At 46.5% G+C, this 16,331-nt stretch overlaps 1 protein-coding gene across 2 annotated transcripts in view; it reads left to right on the plus strand.

Annotated features, from left to right (window-relative positions):
• The window catches only part of LOC128685340 (connectin), a 457,747-nt gene that overhangs the window by 424,419 nt on the left and 16,997 nt on the right, over positions 1-16,331 (plus strand). The window contains exon 5 of one of the 2 annotated variants that reach the window (XM_070082748.1): positions 14,784-14,969. In XM_070082748.1, the coding sequence (XP_069938849.1) occupies positions 14,784-14,969 (186 nt within the window). The remainder of the gene's footprint in view (positions 1-14,783; positions 14,970-16,331) is intronic. The other variant, XM_070082749.1, reaches the window with a different exon arrangement.

Genomic DNA, 16,331 nt, shown 5'->3' on the forward strand with positions numbered 1-16,331 from the left:
ATATATATGTACATACGTTTATGTTGAAGATATTGGCCTTACCTGCTGTGTTTAAATTATAAATATATATAATGAACACTTAGCTGATAAATGACATAAATCGTCTACACAGCCGCCCCTGCAGACGAGGTCTAGAAGCTGTCGAAACCATCACAACATTGGGCTGTCAAGAGATACAATTTGTAAGTATAAATTACCCCTAGGGGGTGTTATGTCAGCTTATTGCATTCACTGGTGGCTGACGATGTACTTACTTGTTTGGACTCAATGGTCCGCATATCACCGGGGTTTATGATAAGTTTCTAACTCACGACTTTATACTCAACTGCGCAGTCAATAGTAGTACATCACGAGTTAGAACACTTACCTGGGTATATGTATCTGACCCGTAATTACGCCCGGATATCCGTTGAGTTGATTGAAGAATAGTGTTCTTTGAAGAATGTCGCACTACACTCTGTTGGATCGCAACACTCGTTGTTACACTGTTCATCAATAACTGTTCACACAAAGTTATCACTGGAGAAGCTGATCACACTTCTCTTAAGTGTTTATTGTGTTTTATGAGACACTTTGTTCACACTAACGCACAGATCAGTGTTCTTTGCTGGTTATTCTGGCGTCAGTGTCACTCTCTCTAGAGTCAAAGTTAGTCTGGCGACGCCACACCGCCCCAAGCCGTTGCTGCCCCTTGCACAAAGTACTTTTTGCACTAGTACTTTTTGCTCCCTTGCCACTTCCTCGATGAAGCAAAGCAGAATGCTTGATTCTTGCTGTCTTAAGCATAGACAACAACGTCCACTATCTTTACTATGGTAATAAAGTGGGAGCAGGATTTTCCTTAATTGTCCTGCTAAAGTAAGAATGCTAAAGTAAGAATGCTCCTTGCAGAGGTCAAGTGACCTCTGCAAGGAGCAGAGGTCACTTGATTATGTGGCATAGCATCTGTGATCAATTACTCACTGTAGCAGTAAACAAGACGCTTGCCCCTTCTGAGAGGGCTTGGCCCCTCAGGGCTGAAAGGGGCTGAAGGGGCTGAAAGGGCTGAAGGGGGCTGATACCCCCCTCCTGGAGAAAATTTCTCCACACGTATATATATATGAGAAGACAGGGAAATACAGGTACCTTTTGTTCCCATTATGTAGTTAGCATATAGAGTAGGTTAGCAGCACACTGTGATAATACCTATTTTTGTGAAATAACTTTTGAAGCTTAATCATTATAATGAAATGATGATTAATAAGCCTCATGGAGAGCTGATAGAGCTCAAGTTTCAAGTCTGCATTATTAGGGGGAGCGGTAAGCCCGCAGGGATTATACAGTGCCTGGGGGCGAAGGGTATGGAAGGTACTCAGGCTTAATTCAGGGAACTGGAGCACAGATCCAATTCCCTAGATCAAGAGCCCCTCACCAGCATGAAGGAACCTTCCTTCAGGGGTTCAAGACTGCAGAATCTAAGCTTCGTCAACAGCTGCTCGAGTCTTTCATCTCTTATGCTCAAGTTCAAAGCTATTTTTTTTTTCTTGTATCAAAATTTATAAAACGTAAATATTTCCAGGAATTTGATTTTTTTCTTTATTTGTTGTAGGTAACTCTAAACCACTTATATCTTGAGTGTTCATTTCAAATCAAAAATCTCGATTACCGTTAATTATAATTCACTTTGCAAATTAAAGAGAATATCTAATGGCGTACTAACATAACAGTTAAATAGTTTGCTTAAGGGTTATACTTGACCTGTAAGCTGGAGCCACTGTGTGTGTGTGTGTGTGTGTGTGTGTGTGTGTGTGTGTGTGTGTGTGTGTGTGTGTGTGTGTGTGTGTGTGTGTAAGTACATGGGCAGAGTTATGTTCGTGGTGTCTCGTCCGTGGTAACTTTTTTTCCGTTGTTCTCGCACTCACCATTTCCTCGTTTAACTCTTTCCATTGGTCAGCTGCTGTGTGGAGAAAATGTTCGTATCCATTGGGTTGTATTTTTACCTCAGTTGACAACAGTGCCGTCTTGTTGTTCCTGTTGCAAGCACTAAGAAGGCCTCTTATTTTTTTTAATGTCCTTTTTGTACTTTGTATGTAGTTATCATATCTCTTCTTTTCCTCCTCCCGATGGGTGTGTGGATGACTGGGTGAGGTGATGACTTGGTGAGGGGATGTCTGGGTAGGTGGGTGCTTGGGCGGGTCGATAGGTGCTTGAAGTTCTCAATCTTCTGCAGCTCTTGGTCCACCTGGGTATATCTCATGGCACTCGGGACCCACCACAGATGTTCTTGTTCACTTTCTTTTATCTACTCTCAGTTGGTTAAATGGTATAAAGCTTATCGCCTTCACACGGGTCAATGTTGCTTATAACCCGGTCACTGCCAGTCAAGGATGCTCTCACCAGTGTAAATGTACTGAGAAACGTATACCTCTCAGAGTATATATCTTGTGAGTCAATTTTATTTTTTCTGTCACAAGTAAAACTTTAACAACTTCAAAAACATATGAATGTAAAATATTTTGTTCACTGTTTATGTACTATTTTATTAGTTTTTTAATTGTTCTTCTTCCTAATCGTATATAATTATAGATTCATTAATGTATATGTCGGTACACAGAAGCAGATCAGTTACGTCTTAAAACAACAGTTACAGATAATTCCTGGTTAATATAGACCGTCGTGTGGACAACTGCCTTCAATTAAAACTAACCAGCGACTGAAAAATCTGCTGCTGGAGTATGGGCCAAGCATCCAGTGAGAAATCATTTTCACGTGACCTGACTGAGGTTCACAAGTGGGTCGCGGCCCACCGACTGGGAAACGTTATGGTGGTGGTGAGAGATCGTGACGTTGTGGTAGTGGTACGAAAGGTGGAAGCGTGGAAAACGATGATGGTGGGGAAAGGTGGCAAGAAGATAATTAGCAAGAGGTTAGTTGAACATCGATAAAGAAAGATATCTTATCTCACGAATCTGTTTGAATTCTACGAGAGGCTGACGGAGATGTGCACGATGATTTAGAGGCATCGATCGAGTGCACGAGAGCAATTTGTTATGGGCGAGACCAAAACAACAGAGTGTAGATGGAAACTAAGAGGAGCCGCCACGGAGATGCTCAAAAACTTTTCTTGTTCAGGGAGTTGGGGCACTCTCATTACACCGCTCCAAGAGTATGACAGGATCGACTGAAGGTTAAGAAGCAGGACCAAGAGCTGAGGTTCAACTCCTCCCCCACCACTCCCGCAGGCACATCTAGGTGAGTACACAAACGCACATACACTACAACTACTGTAACCTTTACATATATAAATCACACACTACTGCAGAAGGAACACCACAAGCGCAGCTCTGCCTCTCTAGCTACGGATAATCACACATAGGTAATTTCACACACCCACATCACTGGATATCCCAGGTGCAAGTACCCCGCAGAACTCACCCTCTCAAAGGACGCAGGGCTGGCAGGGAACCAAGAGAGCTTAAAAGGAAAATGGAGTGGCGAAGGGGAGTAGGAGAGGTGTTGGGGTAGGTGGAGGAGGTGGGCCCACGGAGAATAGATTGTGCCAGCAGTGACCTGCATGCCAAATCTCCATTGAATGATGGTTCTGTCGATGGAGCTGCAAGGTGTGAACGCCGGACCAGGAATCTCAATGCAGAATTCTTGTTGGATGCGTTTGGGTGCGCGTGCGTGTGTGTGTGTGAGCGGTTACTGGTTTGACTGTGTTTATATGGGTCGAACTCCATCTGCTGGGTCTCGCCTTTGACCACCAGTCACCAGGTGTGATGCATCCTCCTTTCTCGTATGTTTAAATTACCTGTTACAACCACCGTGCTCCAGTGCACGCCACTACCACCGTGCTCCAGGGCATCCCACTACCACCGTGCTCCAGGGCACGCCACTACCACCGTGCTCCAGGGCATCCCACTACCACCGTGCTCCAGGGCACGCCACTACCACCGTGCTCCAGGGCACGCCACTACCACCGTGCTCCAGGGCACGCCACTACCACCGTGCTCCAGGGCACGCCACTACTACCGTGCTCCAGGGCAAGCCGCAACCACCGTGCTCCAGGGCACGCCACTACCACCGTGCTCCAGGGCATCCCACTACCACCGTGCTCCAGGGCATGTCACTACCACCGTGCTCCAGTGCACGCCACTACCACCGTGCTCCAGGGCACGCCACTACCACCGTGCTCCAGGGCACGTCACTACTACCGTTCTCCAGGGCACGCCACTACAACCGTGTTCCAGGGCACGCCACTACCACCGTGCTCCAGGGCACGCCAGTACCACCGTGCTCCAGGGCACGCCAGTACCACCGTGCGCCAGAGCACGCCACTACTACCGTGCTTCAGGGCACGCCACTACCACCGTGCTCCAGGGCACGCCACTACCACCGTGTTCCAGGGCACGCTACTACTACCGTGCTCCAGGGCACGCCACTACCACCGTGCTCCAGGGCACGCCACTACCACGGTGCTCCAGGGCACGCAACTACCGTTCTCCAGGGCACGCCACTACCACCGTGTTCCAGGGCACGCCAGTACCACCGTGCTCCAGGGCACGCCATTACCACCGTGCTCCAGGGCACGCCACTACTACCGTGCTCCAGGGCACGCCACTACCACCGTGCTCCAGGGCACGCCACTACCACCGTGCTCCAGGGCACGCCACTATCACCGTGTCCCAGGGCACGCCACTATCACCGTGCCCCAGAGCACGCCACTACCACCGTGCTCCAGGGCACGCCACTACCACCGTGCCCCAGGGCTCGCCACTGGGGCAGTATCCACCTTACCAATTCCTGTGAATGTTTTGAGTGCCTATGTGTCTCCAGTAGTGCCAAGATTCTGCTCAACAACGTGTCATCATGGTGTCTGGAGGCAGCCTAATGGTTGGTCTCTGGAGGCAGCCTAATGGTTGGTCTCTGGAGGCAGCCTAATGGTTGGTCTCTGGAGGCAGCCTAATGGTTGGTCTCTGGAGGCAGCCTAATGGTTGGTCTCTGGAGGCAGCCTAATGGTTGGTCTCAGAATCATTGTGTGATCGGCGTCCAGAGTTGAATGTTTCCTGACAGAGTTCTTTCGCTTACTTTTTTTTTAAATTTGTCTACATCTCATTAAATATAAATTCTTATTACTTTATGTGATTTAACTTTCGTAGTTTGCCCGTGATATCCCACAACTTCAAGCTTTCTTCAAGCTTACCCATGATATCTCACAGCTTCAAGCTTTCTTACTCTCTCAGGAATCTTCTCTTGGAGAGGACCCATGAGACTGACCTGACTGTATTACACCCACATCTTTGGCTAAAATATTTATCATTAAAAGAATAGGTAGAAGTACCCAGCTTGGCGCCCATCAAAGGTATATCAAAAGTATATCAAGGAATGCTATTATTTTAGGCATTGGGAGCGGCAGATCGATCTGGCAATGAGTCAGATTTTTAGTCTTGAAAACTGACGATGTTCTCAGCAGAAACATTTGCAAAAAAGTGAATTTCTTGTATTTAACCTCCAAACAAAACTCTTAACTGCAAATAGCAATTAAAGTCATTGTTTTTTCTATTCGATTCCCTTTCAGCTCCTGAATCACTTCTTTCACGATCTTTTCCACGAGTTTAGGTTAAGTTAGGTAATATTTGTTAGGAAACAGGACAAGTGTTTCCTGACGCGGGTCTTAGTCATATGATGACCCGCCACTGGAGCTTCTGGTCATCTGACCGAGGCCTTCCGCTGGCTTACCCGTCCACTCCCTTAAAAATTATGGCTATGATTATAACTATTAGGAATGGAGTCTTCTGACAGTCTTCTGTGGAGTCTTCTGACAGTCTTCTGTGGAGTCTTCTGACAGTCTTCTGTGGAGTCTTCTGACAGTCTTCTGTGGAGTCTTCTGTGGAGTCTTCTGACAGTCTTCTATGGAGTCTTCTGACAGTCTTCTGTGGAGTCTTCTGACAGTCTTCTGTGGAGTCTTCTGACAATCTTCTGTGGAGTCTTCTGACAGTCTTCTGTGGAGTCTTCTGACAATCTTCTGTGGAGTCTTCTGACAGTCTTCTGTGGAGTCTTCTGACAGCTCTCCTACAATGACCATGATAAGCTCCCTTCCCCTCCCCCCTTTTTTTTTTACCTCTCGGAGTTGTTAGGATTATATTGTCTCATTTTTCACGAAATCGTAATGACACGATTGCAAACCACTGGTCACAGTGGTGGCCTATGCTAACCTTTCTATGGTGTAGAAATATACCTAGTTGGATGAATCTTATTGTGGCTAGCTGGTTCAGTGGCTAACGCGACGGTCTGGAGTTCTGAGACTCTCTGACCGAGGGTTCTATCCCCGCCCGTGGTATGGTTTGTCTCATGTTCCTTACCTATCTCCTACAGTAGCCTTCTAGGAAGCTAGAACTCTCCTAGTGACCTTTACTTACACCTTCAAGTATTGTATGTGTCTGCGATTACTTGCATATGTGTGTATCTGTGTATGGATGAAACCACAATAAAACGAGTATTTGCAAATATGTAAAGCCACAACAGTGAAGATAGGAAATAAAACCTGAGCCCTTTCGTGTATTTACACATCCTCAGAGGAAGATATGTATGTGGAAGCCTTTGAAAGCGCTAAGGGTTTATTTCCTATTTTCGCTGTGGAATTTTTACACATCTGTATATGCAAGAATTGTATATAATACCGACAAGATGAAATTAAGACACATGTGCAACATCTGGGTATCTTTATTGTAGACGTTTCGCCATCCAGTGGCTTTATCAATACAAATTCCAGGACATAACTTGAAGACAGGTGAACTATGTACAGAAGATGAGGTAATCAGTCCCTCAACCTAGCAGTAGGTGCGAAGAGCACCGTAGTCGTGGAGATTCAGAATCTCCACGACTATGGTGCTCTTCTCACCAACTCCAAGGTTGAGGGACTAATTACCTCATTTTCTGTATATAGTTCTACTGCCTTCAAGTTATGTCCTGAAATTTGTATTGATAAAGCCACTGGATGGCGAAACGTCTACAATAAAGATACGCAGATGTTGCACATGTGTCTTAATTTCATCACATCTGTATATATTTATGCATAATGGACTGTGTCCATAAAATGTGTAAAAAAAAAAAAGCAAAATTGTGTGTGTCTGTCGTGGTAATCTCGTCTAAACTCCAAAATAATTAATCAAAGTTTCTTCTCAAAGTCTTTATGATCCTCCCTGTCGCAGGGTTATCACCAAGCCTAAGTTGCTACCCTACCCCTCCCTGCACCCCCTTCAGTGTCCCTGTCAACCTTCATAGCACCCTTTATTCCACTCATTCCCTTCCACGCTCTTCCACCTCCTTTCCTTCCTTCATTCCACTCCTGTTGTCCCCGGTCTTCCCTACTTACATCCTCCACCCACCCTCTTCACATTCTCCAGTCACTCTACTCTCGTCTGACGTCTGTCCATTCAGTCTCCCTTCGTCCATCCAGTCTCCCTTCGTCCATCCAGTCTCCCTTCGTCCATCCAGTCTCCCTTCGTCCATCCAGTCTCCCTTCGTCCATCCAGCCTCCCTTCGTCCATCCAGTCTCCCTTCGTCCATCCAGCCTCCCTTCGTCTATCCAGTCTCCCTTCGTCCATCCAGCCTCCCTTCGTCTATCCAGTCTCCCTTCGTCCATCCAGCCTCCCTTCCTCTATCCAGTCTCCCTTCGTCCATCCAGCCTCCCTTCGTCCATCCAGCCTCCCTTCGTCTATCCAGTCTCCCTTCGTCCATCCAGTCTCCCTTCGTCTATCCACCGTCGTAAGCTTCTGTCTTTTATGTGCGGGTTATTTGTGTATCTTCGTCTTCCCTTGCACACAAGACCCGTTATCCTGCCTTCTTCACACCTTTCACGACCACAGAGACGAATTGGTGACACTAGTACTACTAGTTACACTGGCGACACCAGCACGACTGATGGCACTGGCACCACTAGTTACACTAGCGACACAAGCACGACTGGTGACACTGGCACCACTAGTTACACTGGCGACACCAGCACGACTGGTGACACTGGCACCACTAGTTACACTGGCGACACCAGCACGACTGGTGACACTGGCACCACTAGTTACACTGGCGACACTGACACTCGCTGGTCAGATTTGCTCGCCGCCTGGTAAAGGGCTGTTGATTCAGAGAATATGAGTTACTCCCCCTTTCTCAGGATCAAGCCTGATCGCCTCTCATTCTAAACTCGCAAGGGCCATATAACAACTGGTCCTTACGAGCTTAGAGCTTTCCCATGAACATATAATCATCTACACCATAACACGTTTAAAAAAGGGGAAGAAAATGCGTTGCCGATCCCCCCAGAGTAACCGACAATTGCTCCTCTACTCTCTTACCCTTCCCTCCCATTTTCCACTCCCACTCCCGCTCCCACTCCCTCAAGTGACTCTGGCTTTCAGTAATCTCAGGGTTGCCAGGAACCTATCTAGACCCTACTTCCTACTCCCATCCCCCACCATTTAATAGGCGATCCAATCACATTAATGCATTCGAAGACCCTCAACACCTGGCTGGACCGGACCTGATCACCGTGTGGCCGCCGGGGCCGGACGTCCCCAGGAAATTGGGTGAGAGGAAGGCAGAGTGAATGAGATTAAAGAGAAGGATGGGAAGGAAGATTAGGAAGAGTAGTGTTAAAAGAAACAGGGAAAAGGAATAGAGTAACATCTTATTGCAATGTATCTCAACATTCTCGAAAGCAAAGTAAAATACGATTGTATTACTGATACGATATTCAACCAGTGTGTGTGTGTGTGTGTGTGTGTGTGTGTGTGTGTGTGTGTGTGTGTGTGTGTGTGTGTGTGTGTGTGTGTGTGTGTGTGTGTGTGTATGTGTACTCACCTAGTTGAGGTTGCGGGGGTCGAGTCCGAGCTCCTGGCCCAGCCTCTTCACTGATCGCTACTAGGTCACTCTCCCTGAGCCGTGAGCTTTATCATACCTCTGCTTAAAGCTATGTATGGATCCTGCCTCCACTACATCACTTCCCAAACTATTCCACTTACTGACTACTCTGTGGCTGAAGAAATACTTCCTAACATCCCTGTGATTCATCTGTGTCTTCAGCTTCCAACTGTGTCCCCTTGTTACTGTGTCCAATCTCTGGAACATCCTGTCTTTGTCCACCTTGTCAATTCCTCTCAGTATTTTGTATGTCGTTATCATGTCCCCCCTATCTCTCCTGTCCTCCAGTGTCGTCAGGTTGATTTCCCTTAACCTCTCCTCGTAGGACATACCTCTTAGCTCTGGGACTAGTCTTGTTGCAAACCTTTGCACTTTCTCTAGTTTCTTTACGTGCTTGGCTAGGTGTGGGTTCCAAACTGGTGCCGCATACTCCAATATGGGCGTAACGTACACGGTGTACAGGGTCCTGAATGATTCCTTATTAAGATGTCGGAATGCTGTTCTGAGGTTTGCCAGGCGCCCATATGCTGCAGCAGTTATTTGGTTGATATGCGCTTCAGGAGATGTGCCTGGTGTTATACTCACCCCAAGATCTTTTTCCTTGAGTGAGGTTTGTAGTCTCTGGCCCCCTAGACTGTACTCCGTCTGCGGTCTTCTTTGCCCTTCCCCAATCTTCATGACTTTGCACTTGGTGGGATTGAACTCCAGGAGCCAATTGCTGGACCAGGTCTGCAGCCTGTCCAGATCCCTTTGTAGTTCTGCCTGGTCTTCGATCGAGTGAATTCTTCTCATCAACTTCACGTCATCTGCAAACAGGGACACCTCAGAGTCTATTCCTTCCGTCATGTCGTTCACAAATACCAGAAACAGCACTGGTCCTAGGACTGACCCCTGTGGGACCCCGCTGGTCACAGGTGCCCACTCTGACACCTCGCCACGTACCATGACTCGCTGCTGTCTTCCTGTCAAGTATTCCCTGATCCATTGTAGTGCCTTCCCTGTTATCCCTGCTTGGTCCTCCAGTTTTTGCACCAATCTCTTGTGTGGAACTGTGTCAAACGCCTTCTTGCAGTCCAAGAAAATGCAATCCACCCACCCCTCTCTCTCTTGTCTTACTGCTGTCACCATGTCATAGAACTCCAGTAGGTTTGTGACACAGGATTTCCCGTCCCTGAAACCATGTTGGCTGCTGTTGATGAGATCGTTCCTTTCTAGGTGTTCCACCACTCTTCTCCTGATAATCTTCTCCATGATTTTGCATACTATACATGTCAGTGACACTGGTCTGTAGTTTAATGCTTCATGTCTGTCTCCTTTTTTAAAGATTGGGACTACATTTGCTGTCTTCCATGCCTCAGGCAATCTCCCTGTTTCGATAGATGTATTGAATATTGTTGTTAGGGGGGGGGGGTACACATAGCGCCTCTGCTCCCTCTCTCAATACCCATGGGGAGATGTTATCTGGCCCCATTGCCTTTGAGGTATCTAGCTCACTCAGAAGCCTCTTCACTTCTTCCTCGGTCGTGTGCACTGTGTCCAGCACATGGTGGTGTGCCCCACCTCTCCGTCTTTCTGGAGCCCCTTCTGTCTCCTCTGTGAACACTTCTTTGAATCTCTTGTTGAGTTCCTCACATACTTCACGGTCATTTCTTGTTGGCTCTCCTCCTTCCTTCCTTAGCCTGATTACCTGGTCCTTGACTGTTGTTTTCCTCCTGATGTGGCTGTACAACAGTTTCGGGTCAGATTTGGCTTTCGCTGCTATGTCATTTTCATATTGTCTTTGGGCCTCCCTTCTTATCTGTGCATATTCGTTTCTGGCTCTACGACTGCTCTCCTTATTCTCCTGGGTCCTTTGCCTTCTATATTTCTTCCATTCCCTAGCACACTTGGTTTTTGCCTCCCGTGTGTGTGTGTGTGTGTGTGTGTGTGTGTGTGTGTGTGTGTGTGTGTGTGTGTGTGTACTCACCTAGTTGTACTCACCTAGTTGAGGTTGCGGGGGTCGAGTCCGAGCTCCTGGCCCCGCCTCTTCACTGATCGCTACTAGGTCACTCTCCCTGAGCCGTGAGCTTTATCATACCTCTGCTTAAAGCTATGTATGGATCCTGCCTCCACTACATCGCTTCCCAAACTATTCCACTTACTGACTACTCTGTGGCTGAAGAAATACTTCCTAACATCCCTGTGATTCATCTGTGTCTTCAGCTTCCAACTGTGTCCCCTTGTTACTGTGTCCAATCTCTGGAACATCCTGTCTTTGTCCACCTTGTCAATTCCTCTCAGTATTTTGTATGTCGTTATCATGTCCCCCCTATCTCTCCTGTGTGTGTGTGTGTGTGTTTGTGTGTGTGTGTGTGTGTGTGTGTGTGTGTGTGTGTGTGTGTGTGTGTGCGTGTGCGTGTGTGTGCGTGTGTGTGTATCGTGGCTACAGAGTGATCTTCACTCAGTCTCAGCAGCAGTAACGAGGCTACAGAGTGATCTTCACTCAGTCTGGACAACAGTAACGAGGCTACAGAGTGATCTTCACTCAGTCTGGGCAACAGTAACGAGGCTACAGAGTGATCTTCACTCAGTCTGGGCAACAGTAACGAGGCTACAGAGTGATCTTCACTCAGTCTGGGCAACAGTAACGAGGCTACAGAGTGAGCTTCGTTCAGTCTAGGCAACAGTAACGAGGCTACAGAGTGAGCTTCGCTCAGTCTGGGCAACAGTAACAAGGCTACAGAGTGAGCTTCGCTTAGTCTGGGCAACAGTAACGAGGCTACAGAGTGAGCTTCGTTCAGTCTAGGCAACAGTAACGAGGCTACAGAGTGAGCTTCGCTCAGTCTGGGCAACAGTAACAAGGCTACAGAGTGATCTTCACTCAGTCTGGGCAACAGTAACGAGGCTACAGAGTGATCTTCACTCAGTCTGGGCAAGAGTAACGAGGCTGACTTTTGACCTCGAGGCCGATTGAAATTCCAGGTAAGTCTGTGAAATTACCCAAGACGCCACAGATTACCCAGACGAGAACAGAATTTTGAAGAATGACCATTGAACAAGTGGTAAATGTTGGAGGATGTCCAGGGAGCACCTGTAACTGCTCAAGAAAACAGAAGATAACCACGGAACACTTGCGAATGTAGAACAGTTGTAAGGGAACTGTTAGTAAAAGAAATGCCTATAAAAGTAGCAAGTGGTATTTAATCAATAACAACGCTGCGACTAGCCGAGGGCTCGAACCCATGTTGTTTTGGTCCGTCTCATGGTGAGTGAAAATCACCCGACACTGTAACCCACAGGACCACCCAGTCCAACAAAGATCACGCACCCAGCAGAGCTAGGTGTTGTGCCGTGATCTGAGGACATACGATGGTGTGGGTGCCTCAGAGCTAATTTCATTTTACTCCCCGTTTGGTGTACTAGCCTTCAAAACAACATGGGTTCGGGCCCTCGGCTAGTTGCAGTGTTGTTATTGATTATATATATATATATATATATATATATATATATATATATATATATATATATATATATATATATATATATATATATAAAATAAATCAAAGCAAGATCAGTAAAGACAATCAGAAGTCCAGTTGCAGAAATTCTGTCTGATGAGGACAGCAGAAGCGAGTGTTTAATTTTGACCAACCTGGCTGGAGGTTAGGACACCTGCGGCCTGCTGATGACTTCCCTGGGATAGTGATCGCATGGGGTTGTAACCTCCCGGGGTAGTGACCTTGCAGTGTGGTGACCTCCGGGGTTACAGGTCAAAGTGTACTGCAAGTGATCTCAGTAAAGGATTTTATAGGTCACAAGGATTTTGTAAATGCTATAACTTCCCTTCTTGCTTTCCTCTTCTTCCCTGTTTCCCACTCTACTGAGCTTTCTCTCCTTCATCTATACCTTTACTCCCTCTTATGTCCTCCGTACCTTCTTCTATCTCCAGTCTTGCTTCCCTCTAGGGAGGTTGCTGCCTCCATCCCTCACCCTGGATGACCTCGTCTTCCTGCCCCTGCCTTATCATGACTCATCTCACGCTCCCTTCTTCCCCTCATTATTACCTGTCTTCCTGCCTCTTCCCCTCATTTCCCCTCGCCACTGCCAAGCTACTCTTCCCTTAACCATCTTTCTCCTCCTCCTCCTCCTCCTCCTCCTCCTTCTCCTCCATTCCTACTTCTCCTCCACTCCTTCACTTCTCCATTCGTACTTCTCCTCCACTCGTACTTCTCCTGGTAAATGGTCCTTCTCAATATTTCTGTCTCAATTTTTTCTCCTCTTATAATTATATTTTCTTATTGGATTTCTTCCCTTCCTCCATCCACGTCTTTGTCTCCTTTCCAATCACCATCTTTTCTTTTTTCTCTCTCTATCCTTTTAGCTCTCTCTCTTATCAACCAATAATTTGCTTATTCCCCGTCTCTCTCTCTCTGTCTCTCTCTCTCTGTCCCTCTCTCTCTCTCTCTCTCTCTCTCTCTCTCTCTCTCTCTCTCTCTCTCTCTCTCTCTCTTGCTCAGACACATCTCACATCTTCAGTAACTACAGAAGCTGCCTATATCTCTTGCAATGCGGAAAGTGTTCCTACATCATCACAGTGATGCTAAAGTCGTGTCCAATCATGGTCGTTTATCACAACCACGTCCCCCGATGTCTCCAGTCACCACCACCACCACCGTTCACCACCACCACCACTCACCACCACCACCACTCACCACCATCTGTCCAGCAACAATCAGGGAAAGTCTCAGCTGGTTACTCTAGCCCGCCTTCGCCTTCAGGAAGTTGGCATCAAAGCGCGGCTTCTCTGCCTAATGCTAGCCGTCACAGTCTGATGGAGCGTGGTCCCAGAGCTGTGTCTCACCAGTGCAGGTGCTACCCAGACCACGCATCTCCAAGGCACCACCAAATAAATAAAACCCAGCGTCACATAACGAGACCCAGAACCCAGAACCCAGAACCCATCAGGCTACCCTACCATTTACTTAGGGTTCGTAAGATTGATTAGTACTCTGTAATTTGTGTGAATTTGATCAGTCTCTGAATAAAGGGTTGCTGAGTGTGTGTGTGTGTGTGTGTGTGTGTGTAAGCTTCGTAAAACAGCTGATAAAACATCTCTATTCTAAACAAACCACCAAAACCAATATTTTGCCAATTTATACCAATAAAACTAGCAAATTAACACCTGCACAACACAGTATAAATCGCAAACTTCCTCTAAGATACACCACCGTTCAGGGTTTGAAACCGATCTAAGGAGTATTATAGTATTATATTCAAAGGGGAATGATAAACCGGTAGGGGTAATACAGCTTATGGGGAGGGAGATAGAGTGAGGTTTGATCCAAGGAAATGGAGATTATTCATAACATTGGCTCTCGTCAACTTGAACCAAGAATAAGAGGTCTAGGGGACCTCAGCTTGTGGTGGAGACATGTTACTGTTCGTTCAGTATTTGAAATAGGTACTTTTCAGAGTGCCCTGGCCTATGCTGGCCTGTCCTGGGCTGGTCTATGCTGGCCTGCCCTGGTTTGCCGTGGCCTGCCCTGGCTTGCCGTGGCCTGCCTTGGCCTGCCCTGGCCTGCCCTGGCCTGCCCTGGCGTGGCTTCTCCAGATCTCCCATGTCTGATAAACCTGCCTTTTGTGTTTTCAATATTGTTTTTGTGTCTTGCTTAGATCCCGTAAAAGAGTAATTAGTATCTCTTGATGCCGGAAGCCCGTTACTTTGTGAGGGAATACGACAGGTTAACATGTTAATTATCGTCCCCACTATGTAACTAGCGAAACAAGTTTTGTTTTAAAGAATGGGTCACTTGTTGCACAAGTGACCCATTCTTCAACTTATCACAAGTGTGTTTTAATAACTGGTCCAGCCTTGGTCAGTAAAGCATCGCTTCTTTCTTCCCCAGGCAACAGCTTCCGCTGTGACAAACGTTTGAGTTGGATGTTCAGCCTGCGCAACACTACCAGGAGCGCGTCCGTACGCAGGAACCTGAACGAGGTGATCTGTTACCTGGAAGGCACCACCTTGCCACCTAGACTGGCCGACGACGAGACGGTTACACCTGCCTACGAAACCACCACACTAGGTATAGGTGAGTGTGTAGGCCCCTGACCTGTAGGATTATTATTACGTTCTAGAGGGAATCGATACGTCCTAAGGGGATCCTTTCCAAGATACGATACTACGTACCTCAAACTGCCCTTCTCACACTATACCATTCACTTATATATCCATACCTCAAATAATCACTAAATCCCATCCCTGGCAACACCCTCCCCCCCCCCACTCTTCATAGATCTAAACTTACTCCCTGTTCAGAACATCCACACTTACTACTGTGCAATCTATATCTACAGGACCTTAAATTCCAATATTAACCTTGGCCTAAAACGCTTTCTTGATAGTTGTGACAGAACCCACAGCCATAACACGAGACACAAACATCTCTACGACATTCCCCGTGTTCGACTAAACCTTTACAAAAATTCAATGTATTTCAAAGGACCTAAAATCTGGAACACCCTACCTGAGAACTCTAGAACTGCAGACACATTCATCACTTTCAAAACTACAGTTAGAAAACATCTTATCTCCATGATACACCCCGACAACTAACTACATGATAACCACCTGGTGGTTCACACTTTCACTCACTCACGCACTGACTATAAACCCAGAAATACTAATCTTAATCTTAAAATAATAAATCCTAACTAGTCATAAGTTTGCCTATGATACTCAAATATAGACACCTTGTATTGTGCCAAAACAAAAGCATTCACATTGCTAAACTCACAAATTATAATGTAATCACCTAGCCTTAATACCATAATCTGTAAGGATTTAATGTTAAGAATTAATCTAAGTCTGCTCGAAATACCTAGCCATGCTAGGTGTCCTAGTGGCCCCCTCTGTAATTAGTATTTTATAACATGTAAACCACACAATATCTAAATCCTATAAACCCCACATTGTAACCATTATAGAGAATAAACTTGAATTGAATTGAAAGGGAACATATAGCACCTACGGGAGAATAGGAGGTTATTATTATTATTATTATAACCAAGGGGGAAGCGCTAAACCCAGAGGATTATACAGCGCCTGGGGAGGGAGGAAGATGTGGAAGGCATTCAGGCTTAATTCGGGGAACTGGAGCACAGATCCAATTCCCTAAATCAAGAGCCCCTCACCAACATCAAGGAACCTTCCTTGAGGGGAGAGAACAGGAGGTAATTTCGATTTCAGCCATGAAAGGGGGGGGGATAACACCACTTCATACCATACACACAATAAGAGGCACTGATCAATGATCTTCGAAAAAGAATCTGTACACAAGTCCAGTGTTATCTAGAGCTTAAGCGGGATGAATGACATACAGATTTAATGTGTATACATCCACATTCTGCAGAGTTATATATTTAGATATTCAAATTCAAATTGTCTATTTCCT

This window comes from Cherax quadricarinatus, chromosome 8, assembly GCF_038502225.1.
Source record: "Cherax quadricarinatus isolate ZL_2023a chromosome 8, ASM3850222v1, whole genome shotgun sequence".
Lineage (NCBI taxonomy): Eukaryota > Metazoa > Arthropoda > Malacostraca > Decapoda > Parastacidae > Cherax > Cherax quadricarinatus.